Raw genomic sequence first — 27,697 nt, forward strand, 5'->3', positions numbered from 1 at the left:
TGCTCTCTACAATTTTATTAATATAAAATCAGAATAATAAAAACACTCACAGGACAATGTGCAAAGATGGTTCTCTGCAAGAAAGGCCGGCTAGGGAGAAGGTCAGGTTCTCGTGATGTGCAGCTGCTGTACATTGCTGGCGTGCGTTCCACTGCAGACTTGATTTGCATTCCACTTCGCTTCCTGTCTGTGTAAGCTGATGCTGCCTTACGCGTTACATGAAACAACCGTTCACTTCATGAGATACTTTATCTAGCTAAGATTTAGTTGTATACTATATTATTTCAGCCACTTGGAATCTCCTGAGTTTTTCATAGCGGGAGTATTCCAAGCTATACTATTACAAGCTGAAACATCTTTAGACTATACAAGGACAAAATCTTGCTTTACACCAATGTACTAAGGTTTTAGAGACTCATTGTACATTATATCCTCAGTACCTTATTGCTGTATTTAGACCAGCGTCTATTGGTACACTGGATATCTCGATTGTGTTTATCGATTATTTTTTTACATTTTTTTTTTGTTTCTCTGTTTAGTCGATACACCCTTTTTATATTCATACCGACTCCTGGTAGAAAGTTTTGAGTGGATATTCTCTTCTTTCACTACTTTTATCTTTGCATTTTCTAGCCTAGGGTTGGGTGTTTTATAAGTAGTAGTAGCCAATATTTATTTTAACCATTCTCTGTTTCCTTTCAGTAGCATCTGGAGGGTGGGATATACCGTGTTTAGTATTTGTTTGATTACAAGTCTTTATTGATCATGCACGTTTTTATTTCACTTATTATTTTTAGGGTTGTTGAGGACGGTTTATCATACAAGTTTCACGCGTCCTGGCCCTACGTCCTTCAGCTGTTGCAGACTTTCTTCGAGGCTGCTGGAAGGTCTTGCCATCCTTTCATGAAACAAGTAAGGGCCTTGTTGGAAATGCTGAGCAGAAGGTGGAACTTTTAATCTCTTGTCCCAGCCCTGACCTTGGTGTAGCATGCAGGCACGATATATCACATGTCCTGATTGATGGAATGTCCTTTTATTGTAGAGTTTGCAGACCCTTGCCGACTTGCGTGTTTCTGCGCACTTTCCTTACACGGCGGATCTGGACCGGGCTGTGGGAGCGGCAGTAGAAAGCATGGGGCCGGAAGTGGTCTTGAAAGCCATTCCATTACAGATAGATGGCACAGAGTAAGTATTTTGTTTTATTGCAAGGCTGAAAGTTGTTTCCTCTTTATTCTTCATGTACTTTTCGATTAGATTTATAAAATGCAATCTAAAATATTGCGATAACAGCATTTAGTGATTTCTGCACCTAAAACAAATTACTTAGAATTGATTTCAAGTTGAGCATTTACATTTTAGTGTAAAAGTAATATAAGGTTGGTATGATTTTTGCATTTTTATTTTGTGTGTGTGGGTGTAAAACAATCTTCTTTTGATTAGAAATCCATGATAGTATCAATAAACTAAAAAAAAATTATATATTCACAACACAATGCTTAATAGACAAAAAAGTTGGTTGGTCAAACCTGCAAATTGTATCTTCAACTTCCATTTCTAAAGTAAACGGAGTGAAATTCACAGATATTTAAATGCACAGGGGTGACTGCAATGAAATTGGGAAGTTTTTTTGCACATGCTTGTGATTTCACGTGTACCATGCAAATAAACTCATGCGGTGTCCGTGCTTCTTCCAAACTTTGTGTGAGAGGACACTAAGAAAGACTGTTGGCTCAAAGAAAAGAACCTGCAAAGGGCAAACTGCAAAAAGTTTTTGATGTGATTTAGTTTTCTATTATTTATATTTTTCCAAATTTTTAAATGTATAGTCAACCTGGGGACGACGAGCAACTTTTTTTTTTTACACTTTTATACTTACATTTGCTGTTCTATTATCAGGGACCTGAGTGACTTCCCTCGGAGCTGGCTCATCCCTGTGATTCGGGATCATGTTAAAAATACAGAACTTGGGTACTTCACCCGGTACTTCCTTCCTCTGGCTGTCAACGTTAAGAATCGAGGTAATTCTTGTTGGTTCTTACTTCAGACTCTCAAGGTTTATATTGCTGTCTGGGGTTATTGAGAAAAGATCTGATCTGCTCGCACACTTGTAGGGTTTTTGTTTATTCAATAATTCTTACCACTTCTTAGACTTTTCCTGGCACACAAGAAGTGAAGTGGTTTATCCTTCCTCTGCTGTGATAATAGTCTAATGTAACTTGTAATTCTGATACTGAAGAACAGTTTATTCAGTTATGACCGTATAAACTTGACAAACATTGGAAATTAAATTCTTAAAAAAAAAACATTTTCTTATGTGCTGTTCGGATTTTCTATTTTAGCCATTGAATTAAGCCAGGCTCAGAGAAATCTTGAAGCCAAAATCTGTGAGACTCTTCAGTGGCAGGTGAGCAATTATTACTTAATTCGACTTTTGTAATACATAACAAATAATCAGTCAAACAATTCTGAGACCCAATTTTGATTCTAAATTTGAAAATTGCCAATGAGGTCAGAATGCGCACCAGGCAGAGCACACAGGGTGATGGCTGATGACATCACTGCTCTGTGCAGGGAGTGAAGTGGTACCCTTTGGTCGTATTCTACCTCAGTTCCACCGAAGGTGTATGAATATGGCAGTGGGATCTAGTGTTCTGTAAAAGTAGTGCCTTTTTTTTTTTTTAGGTTTTTTTTACTTACACTTTATTTAAAAAAAATAAAATAAAAGCCAAACCATTGAAAAATAGCTTACTCCTTCTTACACTGCCTTTTAAAGGAAGTCTACAGCGTTCGTAGTATAGTGTCCCCTCTGTGTGCCATAAGAATGAATGAATAAATTCAAAGTTTTCCTGATCTTTAAAAATAATTGCATGGTTAAAAGGACAGGATCACTGCACCCAAACAACTTCATTGAGACTTTAGTGTCCCTTTAAATTAACGACAGCTTAAAATAATTCTCATTTATGGAATTTAACAAATATTATATATGTTGGATTTAATTTTAAACATGAGGAAATAAAGCCTTCATTGGCTGCTGAGGAAAGGGTAATGTGTGTGTCTGTTTTAAGCACTAATTTTTACACTTAATTTTTTTTTCTCCTGTTTTTTATTTTTTTGTTTATATATTTTAGATCTGGACAATGCTGCCTGGGTTCTGCACTAAGCCTACAGACATAACCACATCTTTCAAAGGCATTGCTCGTACTTTAGGGATGGCAATCAATGACAGACCAGACCTCCGTCTCACTGTGTGCCAAGCTGTGCGCACACTCATCAGCAAAGGCTGTGAGGAAGGTAAGGAAACAGGGCTTTTGTTTTACAGTGCCATTTAGAATATGGTGACACCATTTGCATTACTGTACCGCATGGCTTAGAATTTTCCATATAGTAATAATTTTTTATATATATATTTTTTACGCTGGCTGGTATTTTTGGTCTCCGCACCTTCATTACACCGAGTGATATAAAACGAATCTGTCATGGATAAAAATAAATAAATAATAATTTTAAAGAAAATTGTAGTAACACATTCGTACTACAATAACATGTTTTAGGAAAATTAGGTATACATCGAAGGCAGCAGTAGTGATTAACTGTTTACAATAATAAAAAACAGCAATGTACAGATCAAAGTTTGCCAGCAGTTATCCCTCTACCTAGTGATGAATAACCTTGGCTTGTTACATTGTACTTTAACTACTTTTCCCTTAATGCTTGGCTAGCCTTGAGGTGGCAAGGTACCCATGTCCTGATAAGAGCCAGTATGATTCGAAGCATAGTGGGAGTTTTAAGTGTTTATGCAAGTCCGTTCCATTGTGCTTTTCATAGTCTATTTTTTTACTTTTTTTATTTGACAAGGTCATGTGTTTCACATTTAAGTTGGCTTCATGTCCTTGAGACTTATACATGATGTTAAGAAGTGTGGCTGCAAAAGTGCATGTTTTTATTGTTTTCTTAATGATTTTAAAATGTTTTCCTTCTTTCATGCTTCCTTTCTGATAAACATGTTTACCTTTGCAGCGGAACATAATGTATAGAAATCCTCTACCGGCTGGTACAATTCTCAAGAGTTTTGCTTTGTGCAAAATAAGATGATGTGACATGTAGTTTAACTTTATCTCTTTGTCAATCACTTCTCCCTTCCTCCTCTTCCACTCCTGCAGAGGCTGACAAAGCTGAAGTGGGCCGATTCGCCAAGAACTTTCTCCCAATCTTGTTCAACGTGTACAGCCAGCCGCCTGGTGCAGGTGAAGGAGCAGCAACCAAGCTTCCAATATTGGACACGGTTAAAGCCTATCTCACTATTACAGACCAGCAGGTGAATGAGCATCAACTGAAATGTGTCTTCTCCAAGTCTGAAATTATAGCTGGGCACATGGTACTGATGTGTTACACTGGATATGCCATCCACGAAGTGTGTACATGACAAGTTCTGCTTCCGGAATGCAATAAAATCTTAACCAGGGCTGACAATCACCAGTAAATGTGTAGTTTTAAATACCAAACTGAAGGTTATATTCATGTCCCATCACACACAAAGTAGTTGCTTACAGCAATTTGTTAATATTAGGGCACTATGCTTTAAGTGGTTCGATTACGGGATCTTTTGCTATTGTTGTATGAATGGAAGATGGGACTGGTTTTAAGGTGTGTGCCTTAATAATTAATATAAAATCAGAATAAAAAAAACACTCACAGAACAATGTGCAAAGATGGTTCTCTGCAAGAAAGGCCGGCTAGGGAGAAGGTCAGGTTCTCGTGATGTGCAGCTGCTGTGTATTGCTGGCGTGCCTATATTAGTAGTAAAATACACTTAGAATGATGTTACATATATATTATATATATAATAGATATACATATATATTATACGTATAATTAAAATAATAAATAAATAAAATATATTGAAACTAAATTTAATATAAATTATATATTCATATGTAATTTTATTCTAACTGTATTTTGCTATTATATATATACACACATATATACACACACACATATATATATACACACATAATTACATAAAAGATTACATTAGTATACACGTAGAATTTAAATACATATATATGTATAAATATATTAAAATTCTACATGTATATTTAAGTAATCTTTTAACAAAATTATGTGATTTGATTAATTAAAATTTGATTGACATGCCTGACAACACAGGGAGAAAGTGCAGAGAATTTAATTTGCAAGCACTATATTGGACCCTGTAACTCTCCAAGACACCATAAAACCTGTACATAGGGGGTACTGTTTTACTCGGGAGACTTCGCTGACCTCAAATATTAGTGTTTCAGACTGGTAAATTGTATTACAACGATGATGTTTTAAAGGACCACTATAATGTCCTGAGGGTGCCTCCACCCTCAGGGTCCCCCTCCCGCCGGGCTGGATGGAGAGGAAGGGATTAAACTTACCTCTTTCTCTAGCACCGGGCGGGGAGCTCTCCGCCTCCTCTTCGGCTGAATGCGCATGTGCGGCAAGAGCCGCGCGCGCATTCAGCCAGTCTCATAGGAAAGCATTCACAATGCTTTCCTATGGACGCTGGCGTCTTCTCACTGTGATTTTCACAGTGAGAAGCACGCAAGCGCCTCTAGCGGCTGTCAATGAGACAGCCACTAGAGGCTGGATTAACCCAAATATAAACATAGCAGTTTCTCTAAAACTGCTATGTTTATAGAAAAAAGGGTTAACCCTAGATGGACCAGGCACCCAGACCACTTCATTAAAATTGAAGTGGTCTTGGGTGCCTATAGTGGTCCTTTAAGTAAAAGTGAAGTTTTTTGCATTTTTTACAAACGAACGGCACTTTTATGGACTATATTATTGTTGTAATATGTTTTACTGTTTTAAAACACTAATATTTGTGTTTAGTGAAGTCTCCCGAGAATAACAGTACCCCCCATGTACAGGTTTTATGGTGTTTTTGAAAGTTAGAGAGTCACATATAAGGCTTGCATTTCACTTTTTTGACATTGAAATTTGACAGATTGGTTATGTTGCCTTTTGAGAGCATATGTTAGCCCAGGAATGAGAATTACCCCCATGATGGCATACCATTTGCAAAAGTAGACAACCCAAGGTATTGCAGGTGGGGTATGTCCAGTCTTTCTTAGTAGCCACTTAGTCACAAACACTGGCCAAATATTCGTTTTTTGCTTTTTTTCACACAAAAACAAATATGAGCGCTAACTTTGGCCAGTGTTTGTGACTAAGTGGCTACTAAAAAAGACTAAACATACCCCACTTTCAATACCTTGGCTTGTCTACTTTTTCAAATGGTATGCCATTATGGGGGTAATTCTCATTCCTGGGCTACCACACCGTCTCAAAGGTAACATTACCAATCTGGCAAATTTCTATTTGAAAATGGAACGTTCTATATTTGACCCTGTAACTTTCCAAAACACCATAAAACCTGTTAATGGGGGATACTGTTGTACTCGTGAGACATCGCTGATTACAAATATGTGCATTTTTGTGCAGTAAAACCTAACAGTATTATGGCATTCACAACTAAAATGTCAGACGGAAATATAAATTTAAAAAAAAATCTTATTTTCTCACATTGTTTGAAATTTTATTCATAATAAATTATGTTCCATATATGAATAGTTAATGATAAATTAAACCCCTGTTTCTCCTGAACAAAATGATATATAATAAGTGTGGGTGCACTTAATGTGACAGCTGTGAATTACGGTTGAACAGACATATAGCGCAGTTTTTGTTTACGTTTTGTTTTGATCAGAACGTGCACTTTTGACTCCGTCCTGAAGGGGTTAAACTTCCTTTATTGCACAGGGTGTTTAATTTAGATTTTTTTTTTTTTTAACACTTGTCTGTTAATAGCCTGCAGGAGCCTCTCATGTGTGATTGAAATTTTTTTTTTTTTTTTTTTTAAATCAATTGTACTTTATTGAAGTTTTCAAAAATATGAATCCAGTACATAGTCACAACTCAGTAAACATACATTCTGTGTTACAATGAATTCCTAATGTAGTCCATTGATAGCTGAGCTGTATTTACAGCGTAACATTCGGGGATATTCACTATGTTTGAACCATAGTTGTGTAGAATTTATCGAACATAACAAAGGTATATACAAAAACAGGTGTGCAGGCGAGACCAAGAATGCAGTAGTTGACAGTTCCCTATACTCCCTTCCACAGTTGAAGTGGCATACCACCCCTCACATGGTTCTAGGCTTTTTACGAATCTCTCCCCTCTTCTCTGCTGTTTTGCTATCCAAGACAATTCCCCTCTTTGTACCATGCCTCCCATCCCTCCCATGTTTCCCTGAATTTTGCGGTGGCTTTAGTAGTATCTGTGGACAATTTCTCATATATGTAAAACTGCTGTATTTTGTCTTTCAGTTGTTGTGTGGATGGGCAACTATGTTTTTTTCCAGTTTAACGCTATCAGATTGCGTGCGGCCATTAAGATTAGCAGGAGCAGTTGTTTCTGGCTCTCGTGTGTCTCTTTGGGGAACAATAGGAGGAGACAGGTCTTAATGTTTAAGAGGAAGTCTCTGATTCCCAGGGCATCTAGTATATCTTTAACATCTCTCCACAAAGGCTGTATGCCACTACAATGCCACCAGACGTGTGGTAGCGTGCCTATTTCCGCAGCACACCTCCAGCATTCGGCCGGTACCGCAGGGTACATCTTATGCAGCCTATTGGGGGTCATATACCACCTATAGAACAGTTTCCGGTGTGCCTCTATATGGGAGTAGCATTTGGTTCATCTTTTGAGTCCATTTAGAGCTGATAACCAGTCCTCATCAGTTAGCTCAGTCTCCCCCTCTGCCTCCCAGTGATGTCTGCAAGTCGTTGGTTTGTGGGGTGCTAATTCTAACCAGGCTTTATAGCAAAGGGAAAGGGCCTTGGGTTTCAGTGGGGCTGTCCAGCAGCGGCGGGGTATCAGCCTCGCAGCTAGTGTATGTGCTGTTGATGGGGTTGGAGAGGTTTTTACATGTGAGTTGATTGTGTTTTTTAGTTGCAAATATGGGAAGATGTCTCTCTCTGGTACCCCCCATCTGCTTTTCATGTCTGGGAAATCCATTATAGTTTGTTCTTTGCACATCTGTTGAATCTGGGATGTACCCAGACGTGTCCACCTGGAGAAGGGGATTGTGGGGTTTACTATGTGAAATGCTTTTAGGGGGCTTCGGGGTGGAAGTGCTTCTTCCAACCTAGGGATGACATAAATTCGTCCCACACTTTAATCGTCGCTGTTGTAGTGGGATATAGCTGTACGTTGGGACCCATCAATACCCTCGGTGTCCATATGTGGTTGAGCAGTGTGGGGTAGTTAAGTTGGTCTTGTTCCATATCTACCCACTGTGTTGTGCCCCTTGGGGCATGTAGTTGTATACATGTGGCTAATAAAGAGGCTTTGTAGTAGAGACCTATGTTAGGTAAACCGATGCCGCCCGTGTGTGATGTCTTTTGTAAGAGGTGCAGAGGTAGCCTAGGTCTTTTGCCTCCCCAGATATATGTGCTGCATATTGTTTGCAATGACCTGTGGATTGCTGCCGGGACAGTTATAGTAAGCATTCTGAACTTATATAATAGTCTCGGTAGTAGCATCATCTTGTACGCATTTACTCGTCCTAACTATGAAAGGTTCCACGGTCTTCCATTTAAGTGTCTCAGTTTTGCATATTTGTATGAGAGGTTTATAATTAAGTTTCACTATGTTGTCAATGGAAGTGGCGATTTTTACTCCTAGATATGTTAGAGACGTCGTCCGCCAGTCGAGCTCAAATGTGGTCTTTAGGGCCGTCACAGTTAGCCTTGATAGGTTTATGGGTAGGGCCTGTGTTTTTTCTTGATTTAGGCGATAGTATGAGACTTTACCGTAATCTGTCAATAGTGTTAACAATGGGGGCAGGGAGCATTCTAGGTTCGACAACGCCACAAAGATATCATCTGCGAACAAGGCTAAACAATATTCTGTTTCCCTCAAGGTGATGCCGGTTATGTCTTTATGCTCTTGTATTTTCCAGGCTAGGGGTTCTAAGGAAAGGATGTAAAGCATGGGGGACAGCGGGCAACCCTGACGTGTCCCGTTTGTAATGTGAAAGGTTCTAGAAAGAAACCCACCATGTGAGAACCCAGCGCTGGGTTGTGCGTAGAGTGCTAGTATGCCTCTGATAGTTTCTTCGGGGAAGTTATATTTATTTAGTACTCTTGTCATATATTGCCAATTTAGTCTGTCGAAAGCCTTTTCGGCGTCCAGCGCCAGAAAAAGGCCTCAGAGTTTTCCCTTTTCCATCCCTGCCACTATATTCAGTACCTTCCTGGAGTTATCGGAGCCCTGTCGGCCCCTCACGAACCCCGATTGATCATTGTGTACCAGCTTGTACAGGAGCGGAGCTAATCTTTCACTAAATAGCTTTGCGTAGATTTTGGCGTCGCTGTTTAGCAGTGAAATGGTCCTTAGATTTTCCTGGCTTGGGCAGGGTGGAGACATGAGCCAGTAGCATCTCCGCTGGTAAGGAGCCCTCCCTCATGCAATGGTTAAACACTTCTTTAAGGGGTTGTGACAAGAAGTTAGAGTATGTGTGGTAGTATTTATTGGGTAGGCTATCAGGGCCTGGTGATTTATGCGGTGGGAATGATGAGATCACCGAGATCTCTTCTGTAGTGAAGGGGCTGCACAGGTGGTCTATGTCAGTGATTGATAAAGTCGGGAGATTGATTTCTGACAGGAAGGCATCAATATCGGACTTTGTGGGGCATATCGTCTGTGGGTCATTCTTTAGATTATATAGCTTTTCGTAGTATTGAGCAAACCCGTCTACAATCCCTTGTGGGTCTAATATCCTGGTACCCCCATTTCCCTTGAGGGAGGCAATTCTGGAGGTTGTTGTTCTCTCTTTCAATTGTGCGGCTAGTCTTGCCCTTGCTCTGTTGCCGGCGGCGAAGTAATTGTGTTTGAGCCTACGCGTGAGGAATGTAGTTTTGGCTAGTTCCATGTCTCTTAGCTGTGTTTGTAAGAGTAGTAATCTAGCGTGTGTGAACGCCGTTGGTGTGTGCTTGTTGGTATGGGTTAATGAGGCTAGCTCAGAAAGTATAGAGGTGTATTTCTCAAGGCGCTTCTTTTTGGCGTAGCTAGCGTGTTTAATGAAGCAACCCCTTATGAAGGCTTTGTGTGCTAGCCATATTTGGATTAGGGGTGAGTCTGGAGTTTTGTTCTCCCTAAAGTAGTGGTGCAGTTCCTGTTCTATCTGGCCGGCCACCTCCGGGTCGGATAATAGTTGCTCATTGAGTTTCCAGCTACCTCTCCCTTTGTTGGAGAATTGTTCTCTAATTGATATTGTGATAGGTGCGTGGTCTGACCACGAGATCAGACCAATGTCAGTGTGTTCTACTTTTGTGAGAGAGGAGGTGTGGAGTAAAAATCTGTCTATTCTAGAGTAGCTGTTATGTACTGCTGTGTGGTATGTATAGTCTCTCTCTGTGGGGTGTGTAACGCGCCAGGGATCCACAAGGTTGTGTGCCGCTAGTTTGCCGCATATGCGTGAGGTCAATTTGGACCTGTTCTTTATTGTTTGGTTGGCCAATTTTTGACCTCTGGAGGAATCCAGGTCGCTGTCTAATAGGACATTTGTATCGCCTCCAATGATTACTTCCCCCAATGCGTGTGCAGACATCAATCCCAACAACACATCCACGAATTCACATTGATTAGTGATAGGTCCATATACATTGATCAGAGTATACGCATTGTTATTCAAATAGCATTGCAAGATAATGTACCGCCCTTTTTTATCCCCTATTTTGCGTATTAAGGAAAACGCTACGTCCTTACTTATTAGGACGGATACCCCTCTTTTCTTAGTTGAGTAGCAGGAGTAATAGTCTATGGGAAACACTGGTGAGTTAAATTTAGGCCTATTGCCCCATTGAAAGTGTGTCTCTTGAAAAAACATTACGTGGGCACCTAGGGATTTCGCTTCACGTAGGGCTAAACAGCGTTTATTTGGGGAGTTTAGTCCTTTGGTGTTCAATGAGCAAATTTTAAGTACCATCTCGGGATTGGGTGGGGTTGTGGGCTAGTTGAGATATATGGAAATGACCACCGAGGGCCACTGGAGTCATAAAATTGCTCTTACTCCTGATGGGAGATATGTGCATGACTTTCTTAGTAGTGTTGTGAGACAAGAGGAGCACGGGACTTAGGGTCTCTAGGGTCTGCCTGTCAAAAAATGAGGAAATAATAAAATAACTAAACCAATAAGGCACTATGTACAACATTCCGTTCACCGCATCTTCGCGGTGCAGTATTAAGTATAACGGTTTAATTTGTGGCTCAGATGTAGTAGCCACTGTGGGGGTAGGTATTGGTACAAAGAGCAAGTTATAACAATACTACTATTAATTGTAGTGAAAGAGGGTCGTAGTGCCGCCCTTGCACAGTGCAAATAGGCTCTGAGTCCGGTTTGTTAATTTTGAAAAAATGGAAAAAAGAAAACAAAGAAAAATTGGCCACATTTAAGGTATACGACCTGTCCTTTTAGGGAACTGTGCTGTAATCCTTGGATTGTTAGGTTCTTGTTCTGTTTATGTGCGCCCCTGCATGTTGGCGGAGCGTAATTGTTTTTCCCAGTCGTTCTGGAGGTGTCTTGGAGGTTTTGCTGCTAGTATTTTGCGAGGGGTCTTCCTGTATCGGAATGTTCCATTCCATTAAAAGTTTCTTGCCCGTTTCGGGGTCAGAGATCTGGTTGTCCACTCTGTTGCGCTTGACCAAGAGTTTAGTTGGGAAGCCCTACTTGTATTGGACCTCTGCTGCTCTCAGTGCCGCCGTAATGTGTGCAAACGTGCGCCGTTTAAGCATTGTGGTGGAGGATAGGTCTATGAATAGTTTGACCTGTGAGAGTTGTTCTGGGAGCTGACCTTGGCTTCTGGAGGCCTGCATTACGCGAACTTTTATTGTGAAATAGTGTACTCGAGTGATAACATCCCTCGGTACAGATGTTGGTAGATGTTTGGGTTTGGGGAGGCGGTGCGTGCGGTCCAGGAGCAGTTCAGTTTCTGTCAGGGTTGGGATGTATGCCTTGAGGATATCTTGTACATAGTGGGTCAGACCCTGTGGACCAACCGATTCCGGGATCCCCCGGATTCTGATATTGTTGCGTCGGTCTCGATCTTCGTGGTCTGCCACTTTTGCTTCCAGAGTTAGCAGTCTTGTGAGTAGGGTTGAGTGTGCCTCTGTTATACTATTATGTGCTTCTGTAATTTCTTCCGTTCGTTACTCTAGGCGAGATGTTCTTTCTCCCAGGGATTGGATGTCTGTGGCAATCTGTTTTAATTCAGATTTAAATGTGTTTTTAAGGTCTAGGAGCATATTGTGTAAAGTTTCATTAGTGACAGGCGTTTGCATGATGCCTGTGGTGAGGGTAAGCTCACCTGCGTCGGCACATGAGGCTGGGGACTCAGGCCTGTCGGCGCCATCTTGGATTTCTGCTCCGGTTTTCGGCGTCGATGTCTGCATTTGGAGCGTTTTTTGCTTGTATTTCTTAGTGATTTTAGTGGACATCGCTGCTCTGAGGTGTTGCTTCGCTGTAGCCGTGCTTGCCAGTAAAAAAAAAACTCGCTGTTAGCCACGCTGTATGCACTTGCTGGCGGGAGAGCTCTGAGCTCAGGCAACCTCTCTCATTCGTCGCTAGGCCACGCCCCCGTGATTTATTGTGAAAAAAACAGGACAAAATCCTCCAAAATAAACACACTGCGTGTGAGTCCATGTCAGGGGAGATGTGATTAGAGCTACAGAAACAGAAGGGATTTAACTCCTAAATGGCAGATAATTGAGCAGTTAGACTGCAGGTGCATAATCTATACCCCAATAATGGGGAAATGGCACCCAGACTCTGTGGCTCCATAGCCTCCTCAATAATCTTCAGTGTTAATGGTTTTTAGTACCCTTTTAAACAAGCCATCATAGTGATTTTTTCACATCTTTATACTACAGATGAATTAAATATACTTCCTATCCCCCTTCAAATGTAGTGTTTCTTTAAGGACACAGTATCTTGCTAGTGTTGTGTGGGCCTTGCATTAAACAAAATAATTACTTTACAGAATGTCCGCTATATTTGTTTTCTTGTAATTAACTGTTTGTGATGTTAATCTTCTGCAGATGGTCCACAGCTTTCTGGACAAAGCATGTAGCAAACTGACCGAAGCAGAGACTACGGAGGCTATGAGGTATGGGTTACCCTCTTCATTGCCTTTTTGGTACACTATCGCTTCTTGAACACTCATTCACATTCTGTGCATCTGTAGTTCTCATGAACCCAGGAATAGCTTACTGTTTACAGCAGGCTTCCCCAAACGCCGGCCCTCCAGATGTTGCTGAACTATAACTCCCATGATTCTATGAATGAAATAGACTGAGAATCATGGGAGTTGTAGTTCCGCAACATCTGGAGGACTGGAATTTGGGGAAGCCTGGTTTAAAGCATCTAAAATTTCCTCTGCAACTGACTTCTTCAACAGCACATCATCACAGAGCTTGCATTGTCAGCAGACTGCCTTGTTACTCAATGCTTTGCTTAGTGGTTAGACAGATGCATGTTGCTGCACAGGTTCTCCTGTTTCTTTAATTAATGAACTGTTCTGGAAGATGATTGACAGACCTCGCCAGTTCCTTATGTAGCTCCATTACCATTGCTGTAAAGGCTGAAAAATAAGGTGTGTGTATTTTACCCAGAGGAGGTGTGACTAGAGCTGCATAAACAAATTGAGTTAATTCCTAAATTGCAGAGAATTGAGCAGTGACCCTACAGGTAATCTGTACACCACAACTGCTTTATCAAGCTAACATTGTTTTGGTAAATATAGTGTCCATTTTGGTTAGTTTCATCACATTTAAAAGTGTCTATTTTAATATTGCAAATAATCTGCAAGGATATTGCCTTATTGTACAGAGAAAAATATTTTTTGTCATTTTGTCACTGTATGTTACTTGTTAAATTTTTATAGTTTTTAGATTATTCTAATTCTGTCCCTGCATTTATTTGTTATTCATCAAACTTGACCGCAATTAGAGTAACACTTCAGGCACCATAACCACTATAGTACTATGTCAAAGTACTCCAGATGTTGTAGAACTGCAACTCCCATGATGCTTTGCATGCTTTTAGAATACCTTCAGAATGGCAAAGCGTCATGGAAGCTGTAGTTTTAAACCATCTGGGGACCTACTTTTTGGTCACCCTTGCTTTAGAGCAGGAATAGGCAACCTTTGGCACTCCAGATGTTGTGGACTACATCCCCCATAATGCTCTTACACCCAGAAGGCTGGCAAAGCATAAGGGGAGGTGTAGTCCAAAACATCTGGAATACCGAAGGTTGCCTATGCCTGCTTTAGAGTATCTATGTCCAGTACAGTACTTAGAATGTTATAGATTGTGGATGGATATATTTTAGTGTCCATCTTACACATTAAATCCTTTTTAAAATCTCCTAGATGTACACACACCTATCTTATTTTTTTATTGTACACAATCTTTTATAACTGACAAATCTTCTTCAGATTGTATATGTTGGACCTGATTGTTGCCATGGTCCCTTATGCTGAAGAGGCTTCCATGACAAATGTTTACCAAACTATTCTGCCTTATCTGGAGGTGAGTTGCAGTCACGTTGAATATGACATTTAACAGATTTACGATGTTACTAGTGTTAACTGCAAATTACTTTAATTGTGATGTCAGGAGAAAAACCACAGCGTGCAGAAGAAGGCTTACAGAGTCCTGGAGGAGATCTGTGCTGGAGAAAGACCTCCATGCAAAGATTTTGTGGATAAGAACCTGGAAGACCTGAAGAAAACACTGCTGGGTTCTCTTAAAAGTGCTTCATCACCAGCTAAAAGAGTGAGGAACTGTAGATATTATAGAAAATAAGCAATGTGGCATCTTGTCGGCCTTGCCAGACAGCATTTGTAAAAAATATATTGATCATTTTCCCCCGTTTTGTTTCCCCTCTTCATTTCCATATAGACTGTTTTGCCACTGATGGAATTTAGTTTTTATTTAAGCGTGTCCATTTGTATAAATCAGTCATCCTTTATTGGGGTTAGACCGTGCTATCATTGCATTCTGTTTTCCTGCTTAAGAAGTGGATTGGTGTTTCCAGTGGCCGTAATGTGTGACTGAGCATTTCTTCTCCTAGAAAAAGCCATTTTATATAAAAAATAACTATATGTCCATTGGAAATATATGAAGCCTTATATTTAATTAATGTATTTATTTTAATTAACTCTTTTGGTCGTTAAAAATTCTCCTCAAAAGCCAGTAGAAATATGACCTATCCACTTTAATTAACGTGCTTGGCACTTCTTAAATTTACAAAGTTTTTGTCTCAATTTCATATTCTGGAGAACAAACATTTCCAGCGAACTCTAAGAGTTGGGTGGTTTATGTATTTGTGTGTAAGGGTTTGGAATTTGATAAGCGAGCTGCACTCGGCATCTGGAATCATTCTTTTAAACCTGGCTTTTTCTCCCCAACCCCTTCCTGACAGCCGCGTTTGAAGTGCCTGATCCATATAGTGAAGCAGCTTGGGGTTGACCATGAAGAATTTATGACATCCATAATTCCTGAGGTGAGGAACGTTCTTCTTCTTCTTTTTTTAATATTGATTAAGCGAGAAATGTATGAAAGGTCATCCCACTCTCCCAGCTCCCAGGATACTGTCTTTGGTGCCTTTTGTTTTTGATCCTCTATAGTTACCTGTGAAATGGTAATGACCACTTGAGAGTTAAGTAATATCATGTTCATCTTGTTGAGCCCAATACTTAACCCTAGCTCTCCCCAAGTGGAGAACATTAAATGGACCTGTGAACGGCATAATGATCATACATTTTATATTTGTCTCTTTTATTTTTGTGGTTGTATTTAGGATGTAGAACTCTTGGTTCTGGTTAATGCCAAGTTTTGGCTGCAAAATGTAAATTAAGACAAAAGCATTTTATTGCTGGAATCTTTAGATACATGTGGTATAAATAACAGCTTGATTTATGCATGTGTACAGGAATCAAAATTTACGTTTGCCCATTAGCCACTGGTAAATATGAATTTAGTCATGGCAAGTAGAAAATCACACCTGGTAAACGTGCCATTCTCTATCTAGGCTTGCAGTCTCAAATAACTTTTTGATCTGTGTGGTATGTGGCTACAGAAATTTTGAGCTGTGTAAATGTGTGTATGTAAATATACAAAGCTCACAACTCAAAGTCCTACTCTGCTTGACAGGCTTAAATGTCACTCATCATTCCAGCCATAAGAATCCAGTGCACACTCAAGTGGTAATTGTGGGGAAATCACAAATACCGTATATACTCGAGTATAAGCCGACCCACCTAATTTTACCACAAAAAATAGGAACATTATTGACTTGAGTATAAGCAAAGGGTGGGAAATGCAGCAGCTACCGGTAAATTTCTAAATAAAATTAGATCCCAATAAAATTACATTATTTGAATATTTATTTACAGTGTATGTATATAATGAATATTATTTGAATATTTATTTACAGTGTGTATATAATGAATGTAGAGTGTGTGTTTGTGTAGTGTGTATATAATGAATGCAGTGTTTGTGTAGTGTGTGTAAACTGGGTGTGAGGAGGGCATTTTTTTTATTTTATTTTATTTTAATATAAGTATTTGCATTTTTAAAAAAATATTATTTTGATTATTTAATTTTGTGTAACTTTTTTTTTTGTCCCCCCTCCCTGCCTGTTACCTGGCCAGAAAGGGGGACTATATGATTCCCTGGTGGTCCAGTGGCATGGGCTGTGCAGTGGGGGACCGGCAGCAAGCATCTACTTACCTTTTGCAGCAGCTCCGTTCACCTCCGTTCTGTTCAGCTCTCAGTGTAAGTCTCGCAGTGTGCGTGCCGCGCGGAGCGTTGCCACGGTAACCCATGGCAACGTTTTGACGGCCACTGGTCTTGGGAGATATACTCTGGGAGGTGAACGGAACGGAGGTGAACGGAGCTGCTGCAAAGGTAAGTAAACACTTTCTGCCGGCCTCCAACAGGACCGCCAGGCTTGTAATGAGCCCGGCGGTCCTGGTCTGTATTATGGCAATGTAAGTTGCCATAATACAGACAGTGACTCGAGTATAAGCTAAGGGGGGCTTTTTCAGCACAAAAAATGTGCTGAAAAACTCTGCTGATACTCGAGTATATACGGTATATATACACACTAACATATGCAGTGCTAGAATTTTCCTCCTACAGTACAATTTTTAGAAATGCATAATCAACTTAATGCGAGAGATGTTATCAAAATGTTTTGTTTAAAAGTAGAGCAGTAACCATGGAAAACAGTAGAACCTGCAGTCATATTCCATATTCCACTTTTTTGAACAGAACACTTTAATAAATTTCCCCAAATGTTTATATCCTCACTGTGAAAGGTTTGGGTGCTTAGTAGTGTTATATATTAATTTCTATTTTTCCTTCAAATAGTTGATAACTACAGTTAATTTATAAATGAGAATAGATTAGGTCCCCTCTCTCCCCCTCCACTGCAGGCAGGCATTACAATAATTTATTTGGTAACCAGCTTTTTTTTTTTTTTTTTTTAACATCGCTCTGTAAATAGGCACATTAAATAGAGTTCCATTGGAAATATGCAAACAAAAAATAATCTTCTGGTCAGCCAAAAAGTTATTCAGAGTCTTGTCACCTGATGTATTTCAGACGTTTAAGGGTTGATTTTAGCCAACATTCTATGAAAGAGAAATTGTGTTCTTTTGTGATGAAAGTGCTATTCCCTTGTGCGCTTGCGTCATTACAAGTGACTGAAGATTGTGTGGATTGTAGGTCAATGCTGGAGAAGCAGAGAAAGCCCTTTTATTATTTCTCTGGATAAACACCCTCCAGACCTTTCCTTTCTAGCTCCTCCTAGACTCTCATGTGCCAGCCATCATATTGTGATGTTGCAAAGACGCATTACTTAACATAAATCTAATAATATTTTTCAGGTGATGATCTGTACCAGAGAAATGTCGGTGGGGGCACGAAAGAATGCTTACACACTCCTTGCAGAGATTGGTCATGCTTTCCTCCGATTCAGAGATGACCCCAGAGGTATCCCATGAACTATATGTCTGTGCAAAATATGAGCAAAGCCAGCATTGGTTTATTGCTGTTAAAAGTTAGAAGATGTAGGAGATCTTTTAAATGACGATCTAAGCACCATAAATGCTACAGATTTTTGCAAGTAGTCTTTGGATGCAGTTTCTCTGGTGCTCGACAAGAAGTGGGGTTTGCCTGGTACCTAAAGCCTGACCTTTCTGCTGCTGAGAAGTTTTTTTTTCTGCATTATTCATTTAAATCTGACCTAATTACACATGTTGTGCAAGCCATTCCAATCACTTCCAGCCTATCCTTGTCACCCAAGCCTTAGCAGCCTCTGTCACATATTGCAGTGAACATTCAGCGTTCTCCACATGTCTGCCGAGGGTGTAAGGATTAGTGGTGGAGGGAGCTCCCTTAATGTTTTTCTAACTTTTTAAAACCAGACAGAAAACTGTGAGACTGCACCCAATGACTCATTACACCATAACAACAACAGTGAGCTGTACTTGTAATGATGCTTAACTATGAGATCACGGCCAGTACTTATCTTTGAATGAGAGAGAGCTATACATTTTCCATAAACCCTCGTTCTGCTAAATTAACTTAAATTAAAAAAAAAGACACTTGCAGAAGTCATTGGAAGCCTACACTTGCCTCTAATTGCCACAGCAAGCCTTTTCATTCATTCATTCTTCATTAAAGGCAGCCCTGCAAGTCTTTACACATGCTGCAAAATGACTTCCTTTAAGTGGTGCAAATTGGTTCTTTTTTTATTTTATTTTTTTTATATGTAGTTTTAGCTAGGTTACAGAAACCGTTGTTTTATCAAATTAACCATTGGATTTTTAAATGTATGTTTTTTTTTTTTTTTTGCATGATACATACTTTGGTATGTTTATGGTGGTGTGTATGTGAAGATGTATAAATTCTGAAAATTGCTTTGTTGGCCATTCAGTTAGGACTTCAACCTCACATTGAATAGGTAAAGCGTTGTCTCTAATCAATACTTCTTTGACAGATGCTATGGAAAGTTACCTTGCTGTTGTGTACGCTGGATTGGCTGGCTCTGTGACCATGATCAGCTGTGCAGTTTTTACACTTACAAGGCTCCTCTTTGAATTCAAAGGTAACCCATAAATGCGGAGTCGCACTGAATTTCAAATGACTAATCTGCTTGCATTGATTGCCTTTTCTGGTTCTGATGCCGATATGGTGTGCTGTAAACTATTTCCTGTTTATTTATTGCAAAAATCTATCCCTACATTAGCATAATTGTTCAAATTTCCCAGTATGGAAACATACTTAGACTTTACAATATATGGAGATATTTAATACCGGTAATAAAACCACTTTTTTCCTTCTTTTTATTTGAGAAGGACATGTCTCGACCTAATAAAATTTTGGCCAAGCAGTTTCACGCTGTAGATGTAACTAAAGCATTGTCAATTTTACCTGCAGGGCTAATGGAAGTTTTGCAGCCTTATATGTTATCTGGGAATTGTTGCATTTGATGGATGCTTGATTTCATATTTTAGCTTTATCGATTATTCCCAGCACAAGCGATGCTGCGTTAGTTTGTTCCAGATCAGTAGCTAAGTTGTTCCTTCGCATACTTCTGTTACAGAACAGATGGGAGTGGATATCATCGAACATCTTTTACAGAATGTGTGTCTTCTTCTGATCTCCAAAACGCGTGAAATTGTGAAAGCAGCTCTGGGTTTCATTAAAGTAATCATCTTTATCATGGACATAAAAGTTCTCTCTAAACAGCTGCAGATGATGGTAAGAAAGTGTCACTTGTCAAGCTTTACAATTTTTTGTTTGTTCGTTATTTCAGTATGTGTTCTTACAAAAAAATAAGCATATGTTCCTTTTGAAAGTGTGAATACAACACGCAGCTTCCAAAATGACACTGAATGTAAAAAATGTCTGCATTTCGGCATAATGCATCTACCACGTGTGCGTACAGATTTCCACAGGCTGCAACTGTTGTTTGCATGTGATCACAGTTCTGCGCTCATTTTCCTCCCCCATCTTTTGTAGATAGAAGCAATTGGAAATATAAATAAAGACATGAGGCGTCATTTTCGTGTGAAACTTCGAAACATCTTCACCAAATTCATCCGAAAGTTTGGGTAGGTAATTATATACATTTATTTGTAATGTGACCGTTTGCAAGGCTTCATATTTCAAGTCCTGCAGTGCTAGCCAGGCATCAAATGTTACTTGCCACTATAAGCTTGAACAGTCCATGGTACACTCACTCGCTTGTGGGGGGTGGAAATAATGAGCCTGGAAAGTTTGAAATATTCACAGATTATAGGAGTCAGCCACAGTCTTTAAACATATGCCTGGAATTGCAGCAAAATATTCAGATTTTGTTTTAAAGATATTTAAATCTGTTTCTATGTAACCTGAATTTATACGGAAGCATTTCAATTACCAGCTGTAGCCGTCCAATAAATATTAAAATGTTTTCGATTTGATTCCATCTGTGTGGTGGTGTTGCTGTAGTGTCTGCAAGTGTAGTATTATAATGTATTCCTGCATGATATATTATACCGTTGTTACATTGACTGCTGATGATTATGATAAAATCCACCACACGCATGCTTTCACATATGTAACCTAAAATGTAGCCACTCACTGATACTCCCATAACAGCCCCATTCATTGTGGAATGCTGCAATGATTTTTGTTGGTGGATGATGAATGTACATTCACTGTGACTGGCGTTTTAACACTGCATGGAAGGATAGTGCCATGAGACACGAGACACTATAACCACTTCAATGAGATGCAGCAGTTATAGTACCAACAGTGTTGCTTTAGGTCTGTTTATTAGATAAAATGCTGTGTTTAGTATATGGAATATAACGCGGTTTAGTATTAATGACCATTGTTTTGATAATCTGCAAATCTAGGTTTGATGTGGTGAAAAATATGCTTCCTGAGGAGTATCATAAAGTTCTCGTAAACATCCGCAAGGCAGAGGCAAAGAACAAGAAACAGAAAGCCCTGAAACAGGACTCTTCTCAGGGTGAGGAGGATGACAAGGAAGCAAAGATCAAGGGAGACAGGTGAGAGAATTGTCCCAGCCCCTTCCCGAAGTAAGGCGACTAAAATGAAAAACGTTCTAGTTTGATTATTAAACAATGTTTTTATTCCCTGTCCCGATATTTCAGAGCTATCCAATAGTTTATCTGATGAGGTGATTTACTGGGCTGAGATTTCTCAGGAGCAGTTTAATGTAAAACAGAAAATCTAATTTTGGCTTTTCGTGTGTCTTATTTAAAAAAAAAAAATAGTTTTATGTTAAATGTGGTCATTAAGCTGTCGATTCACCCCAATTCCTACTAACAATTGGGGACTGTCTTGCTTTGAACAAACCAGCAAAAAGAAAGAGTAGGAGGATAAAGTATAACGTAAGCATATAAAGGTGGAATACTACCTATGGATAGACCGGTATAAATACAAAAACTTAACTTTTACTAAGTACTGCATAGAAGGTCCACATAATCCTGGACTCCAACAAGTAAACTACAAATAGTTTGACAAGAAAACACACGACAAAGACAACAAACAGTCAAATGGCTAATAGGGAAAGTCTGCTAAACGGTGATAACCTGATAGTCCAGATATCACCTTGTTATGGAATAAAGCAGACTGTCCACTACTGTACAACCAGTAGATTGAGCACCTATATAGGTAACTTACCCACTATCAGATCCACAGCTCTGGTTATAGGTCACAAATTGACTGAAGCCTCTTGTGTTTTATATTCTGTGTTTCCTTCGGACATACCTGCTTGTGGCATTACTTAAGTCAGTGACAACTCTTTATGTATCAAATAAGCCATATTATGCTCGATTTAATTTCCATCTCTCGTTTTCGATTTTTAGCATTGACGATCTGTTGGCAGATACCGACGATGAAGATGACGAGAAAGAGAGGCCCAGAAAGCAGCAGAAGAAGCAGACCAAGCAGAAGAGCCATGCCTGGCTAAAAGAAGGAGAGCAAGATGAACCACTGAACTTCCTCGATCCAAATGCAGCCCAGAGAGTCTTGGGTGAGACATTGCATTTCCTGTGAAGCCTTCATTAGATGCAGTCCGGTCATAATCACAATCGAATCATCTTCTTTCAAGGAGGTTTTAAATCATGTTTCAAGTCTTTAGTAATGTCCATGCCTTTCCTCATGATGGAATGGGCTATAAGAGACCACACAAGTGATGTTTGTCAATATTGAACCCCAAAATGTATTTTACATAATTGGGTCTAAATATGTCCTCCAGTCATGTCTGTCTGTCTGTGTGTATATCTAGTTAATGGGGGTTAGAAACTGGGTGGATCAGCTAGGCTGCAGAACTTGCAGAAAAGGTAGGATTTTAGGGCTTTAGATAATAACTTTTTTAAAAACTAATCACTGCCTATGTTTTATTTTAACTGATTATTTGCAGGTGCACTGAGACAATTAGTATTTTTAACTTAAACTATCCATTAAATAATGACAATAATAATGTGTAGAATAAAATTCTCAGATAGTGTTGATTAATTTATAGATATTTTCATCATCTCTTTAGAATGTTGTTAAATGACCTACATATAATGTTGGTTTAAACCTCCATCTTTATCCTTGTCACCCAGCCACAAGACCTGATGTAAAAGGTGCGAAGCTGAAGCACGACTTTAAAACCACATCGGATGGCCGTCTTATTATCCCGGATGATGAAGCAGAGGAAGAGAAATCAAAAGGTACGCGGTTTATTTTCAGCTTCAATTTCATCTGTTGCTGATTAGTTCTGTCTTCATCCTGTGCAGTTACATTCTGTATTGGAGACTTGATCTTAAGAGAGACCAAAGCACACACAGAACATAGAGCTACTAAACCTGGTTGGAGTCTCCATAATGTCTGTCTGAGCCGTAAACTCACACCGTTTGGAGAGTGGAATGGGAAGGGGGTAACAGGTTTATTGTCTTTTTTTTAATTTTTTTAATTCTTTATTTTTTCTGTGCAGAGCATAACATTACGCTTGTGAAAGCCACGACAGCTGTGACAAGCCAGACAGTGACAGTGTTAAACATCTTTGTGGCATACATTAGACAGCACAATTTTATAATAAAATGAAAATAACATGCTTCAACATTTTAGTGAGATATGCTAGCTTACATGTAACAGGAAATGCATCTCCCTATTGCTCATTACCAGTAGTGTAGCAGGCTATGCATCAAAGGTTATGTGTATAAAAGGAGGATAGGCTAGACATGTCTACAACAGCTGAAATAATATGTAAAACAACGAGATTGACCAACTTTCAGGTTTCAAGTCTGCCCTGGCAGTGCTATCAGTATTAGAGAAATAAATGGTGATACATCACTGTTAGTACATTTAGCCATCTATAGGTTTCGATCACAGGTTTAAACTATAGGGTTGCTTAAAATAAAACAGGCTTAGACGCGTCGGGTATAGGAATTCCAAGGAGGTCTAATTAGCAGGTAAAACAATATATGTTAGGCTTACTGACTACATTGCTATAATTGGCCTTAATAACACTGGATGCCGGTGGATTAAGCTATCCAGGAGACTTACAACAGTAGGGGTACATCAGTCCACTGGTACCTGCTTCACTCTATTGAGGCTGAGGTAAGTTAGGCTGGTATTTGAGGAGTCAGGTGAGGAGTACCTCAGTGAGTGAGTTAGGTTTTCAAAACAAAAAGTAAAGGGGAAAGGAAACTGAGTCCTCGGCAGTCCAGTGGTGCTCATGACCATCTTGCAGGTAGGAGCAGCAGGTATCCCTGCGAAATAACAGGTAGGTATGGGATACTTGCAGTTAGTCCGCCTTAGGCCCTCAGCCTATGCCAGTCCTTGAGGCTCGCCGCCCAGTAGCAGGAATCCGCTCGGCAATATGCTGTGGCCAAGCGGTCTCGATGGGGTGTCGCAGGGAGCATAATAGCCGGACAGATTTGATGGTGTGAGGCTGTGCCGTTCTCCGAGTTACTGTGCGGGTCTGCATATGCTGGGTTGCGCTTTGGTGGTCGGAGGGGTCAGGTTCCTCTGAGTGAGGAGTGCGTCGGGCGGAGTCGATTGTGTCGGTCCGGTAGACGCAGGGCCGTCTGCTATTTGCGGGGGGGGAAGATGTCGTCCGCACTCGCCGTTTCGATCCCCGGTTTCTTTTCTGACCTGAGACCGCTCCAGTGGCTGGGGGTAAGTATCTGCCTAGTCGGCGCCGGGTCACCGGTCGTATCCATACCGCCATTGCGCATATTGCTGCGTGGAGGGACCGGCCTCTGAAATGGAGTTTGGTCCATAAATGATTGCTGAGCCGTTCAAGGAATACCCCAATGCTTTCGGGTGGCTTATTAAGGGAGCGGTTTGGCGCCGTTCGTGCTTTGGCCGCCATCTTGATTGAACCTTTGTAGTTCTGGTTTGTCTCCTGTTTCGTCGCTTTTTGGGGCTGTGTAGGGGGGGTAATCGTCCCCTGCGAGGACCGGGATATCCCCCGCTGGTCCAGAGGGGGGGGCAGCGGGGCAGTCGTTTGGTTGCGCTTGGGAGCAGGTCCTAAGCCGGGGGATCGGCCGCCTCCCCCAGGCCTCGGGCTCCGCTCTAGTTTAGGCCGCATGGTCGGAACTTGTGCTCGCAGTGTGAAGCGGTGCAAGTCGGGTGTCAGTTTGTTCCCGGTAAGGTCCTGGACCTGTTTTTGGGTCCCGTGTGGTGCCGGCATCTTTAATGTAGCCGGGATTGCCAAGTTTCTGCCCGTTTTTGCTGGAGCTCTCATAGAGCACGTCCTGCCATGTTGGCTGTCAGGCCCCGCCCCCCGTTTATTGTCTTTTTAATGGAAAAGCAGAATTTACTGTAAAAGTAGGTAACAAGAGCAAGTGAGGAGTCAGTGGATGGTTTATCTGTAACAATTCCTCCCTTCCCCAGCAAGAGAAAGAGTTGGATACATGAAATGGCTATAGATAGAGGCTGTAATGCTATAGGAGTGTTTGCGCAGACTATTAGCAAACCTATTCCGTCACAAAACAAAATATCATGTGAGATGTAAATGTTCTAACAGCGCGTACATACAAAATAATAGAAACCGTTATTTACGTCCCTCCTTATGCTACATCTATGTAGTTAGTATCCCCATTACATATTCTCATACAGATGCGTAAAGGATGCATGTAAAATCTAATGTACTCTCTTGCTAGTTTTTGCATGTGCATTAAAGGTAGTTGAATTGATAAAGACGATTGACAGATTGGAGTAGCATTAAATATTGATTTTCAATTGTCTTTCAAAGTCTGCCTATTGTGTGTGTGTGTGTGTGTGTGTGTGTGTGTGTGTGTATATATATATGTGTGTATATAATATGTATAAATATATATATTATATATGTGGATATGGTTTAGTCTTTCTGACTAACGGTAGGAGCAGGAGATAAATTTAGGACAAGCGAGAATTTTTCTTCTCTTCTAATCCTTCACGTTGACGCTTCAGCTAATGAAAGTCTCTCGGCAGGAATTCCTGACTCACTGTCCATTTTCTTTCTTTTTTTTGTTTTGTTTCTGGACTCCTGTAGAACTTCTATCAGCTCTCCTGCAGTGCATATTGTATTAAATATAGCGTGACTCCATGGGATGTCCCCTACACACATACTGCAAGCCCAGTGCCTGTCAATTGTTTTTTGACATCACTTATTATAGAAACTCACATTTTTATTTTCTCTTCGTTGAGTTCTTGGGTTTGCATTTGGACAGGCAACCAAGCTGCAACATCCTTTGCAAACATGAAAAGTGAGACTAGGAGCCTTGTACTTGTGCAGTATATTGAATATCTGTGCTTGGCTCTCTTATGGCTCATTCTTCCAGAGCTGTGATTCTCTCCTAGATGGCAAAAGTACATGGTGCAACATAGACTCCCCCCAGAGATTCCGAACAGTCAGTTGTACCTTCATCATATATCCCAAATTTTGATACTAGTGTGCACTATTCTATGGCTTAGATTTGTTAAGCGTTTCCGTGACACGGCATTGAAAGGTCTGACAGCCATTAAACTTGACTGATTCCTGCTTATTCATCTAAATATTTGGAATCCTAATTAAGACATTTCTTTGTAAGACATCCCAGACTTAAGGGGCTGGCCTTTTTTCTTTTTTTTTTTTTTCTTTCTTTCTTTCTTTCAAATTGCTTAGTTTGATTTAAATAAAATAAACACTGTTTCAGAGGTGCGGCTTTTTGTGATTCTATAGGATTTGAGAGATTGCTTTCGTCTCTCTTAAGCTCATTGATCACAGTGGGCAGAGTACATGCCATAACCAGCATTTTCTCATCTCACATTCACTGACAAAAAACATCTTGTGGTTAAATTACACACAATCCACATACTTTTCTTTTGGCTGCTGTGTTCCTGAATGCACACCATACTGCATCATGGAAGCCACTTTCCTTGGGAGCTATGGACCTCATTGTGACTTGGCACCCTTTCAGAGGATATAATGGGAATGTATGCAATGTAATAATTCTCTCCTGTTTTCTTTTTAGTAAATGTGGATGAAGAGATGGCCGATCTAATGCAGGAGGTTGGACTTCGAACGGTAAGCTAAAACTTCAGAGATTCTCATTGCAGTGTGCTTTGCAGTGAAGCAGTCTTTTAAAAAAAAAAAAAAGAAATTACAAAAAATATTATACCCTGATTCACGCCTTCCTGTTTGTATTAGCAGTTTGTAAATGTCAGTGCTTGACCCTGAGAGTGAAACGTACACTGTTCCATTGAAATTGTGTGTACTGTTGTTAAACTGTGAGGACTACACTCACAAACAGGGGTTTGCTATAATATGCAAGTTAACCTTCATTCCATCATTCAAGGAATTTTCAGTTAGAGCTAAATGTGGAGAATACGTTTCTACGTAGTGCATTTCATGACAAACATTTTGAAAAAAACCCCCACTATATTCTTTGCAGAAAAAAGCACAAAAGAAGCGCTTCCGAGAAGTAGACTACGACGATGATGAATATGCAGTGGGCAGCTCGTCACAGTATAAAGGTAATTTTTCTGATGAAAGTTCATATTATGCAATAGCAAAGGAAAAAAGAATAGAATGACAAATGTGATCAGTCCAAAAGGTGTAAAACAAAATAAAAAAAAAAAAGAGCAGAAGGGAAATACGTCCGTGGTGGGGGGGGGAGTGTATTAATTCTGCCAACACAGATCATACGGGGCATAAACATATATTGGATGCAGGGCTAAAGGTTGGATTTGGGAAGGAATTTTAATATTCATTTTTTTTTTTTTACAAGGATTATTGGGTTCCCCACAAAATAAAAAATTTTAGACATGTTGGAATTACAGTCTAAGTTCTGTCAGAGGTTGAATGTGGTCCTTTGAACGTGTTACTTGTTATATAAAAAGTGATGGCCATGTATAGTGTAACAGAGATCTGGAGCAGCTTGTCCATCAGCCCCTATTTAAACCTGCAGAGGAGACAATTCTAAGTACCAGAAGCAATTTCTAGGTCACGGCGAACTTATCAAGCCTTGCTGTACAGAAAATAATTATTTGCTAATAAAAGTGACTGAATTAGAACAAGAATTAAAGGAAATGTATAGG

General features: G+C 40.0%; 2 protein-coding genes across 3 annotated transcripts in view; both read left to right on the top strand.

Moving 5' to 3' along the window:
* Positions 1-27,697, top strand: part of LOC134575555 (tumor necrosis factor receptor superfamily member 1A-like) — a 486,416-nt gene that overhangs the window by 144,151 nt on the left and 314,568 nt on the right. The window lies entirely within an intron of this gene.
* Positions 1-27,697, top strand: part of RRP12 (ribosomal RNA processing 12 homolog) — a 49,216-nt gene that overhangs the window by 16,340 nt on the left and 5,179 nt on the right. The window contains exons 13-31 of one of the 2 annotated variants that reach the window (XM_063434973.1): positions 798-912; positions 1,043-1,185; positions 1,897-2,018; positions 2,340-2,404; positions 3,129-3,291; positions 4,161-4,315; positions 13,153-13,220; positions 14,551-14,644; positions 14,732-14,890; positions 15,540-15,620; positions 18,010-18,115; positions 19,125-19,232; positions 19,731-19,888; positions 20,150-20,241; positions 21,031-21,186; positions 22,009-22,175; positions 22,753-22,860; positions 26,632-26,684; positions 27,052-27,133. In XM_063434973.1, coding sequence (XP_063291043.1) covers positions 798-912; positions 1,043-1,185; positions 1,897-2,018; positions 2,340-2,404; positions 3,129-3,291; positions 4,161-4,315; positions 13,153-13,220; positions 14,551-14,644; positions 14,732-14,890; positions 15,540-15,620; positions 18,010-18,115; positions 19,125-19,232; positions 19,731-19,888; positions 20,150-20,241; positions 21,031-21,186; positions 22,009-22,175; positions 22,753-22,860; positions 26,632-26,684; positions 27,052-27,133 — 2,195 coding nt within the window. Of the gene's footprint in view, positions 1-797; positions 913-1,042; positions 1,186-1,896; positions 2,019-2,339; positions 2,405-3,128; positions 3,292-4,160; positions 4,316-13,152; positions 13,221-14,550; positions 14,645-14,731; positions 14,891-15,539; positions 15,621-18,009; positions 18,116-19,124; positions 19,233-19,730; positions 19,889-20,149; positions 20,242-21,030; positions 21,187-22,008; positions 22,176-22,752; positions 22,861-26,631; positions 26,696-27,051; positions 27,134-27,697 lie in introns of those variants that run through there. The other variant, XM_063434974.1, reaches the window with a different exon arrangement.

Source organism: Pelobates fuscus, chromosome 10, assembly GCF_036172605.1.
Source record: "Pelobates fuscus isolate aPelFus1 chromosome 10, aPelFus1.pri, whole genome shotgun sequence".
NCBI lineage: Eukaryota > Metazoa > Chordata > Amphibia > Anura > Pelobatidae > Pelobates > Pelobates fuscus.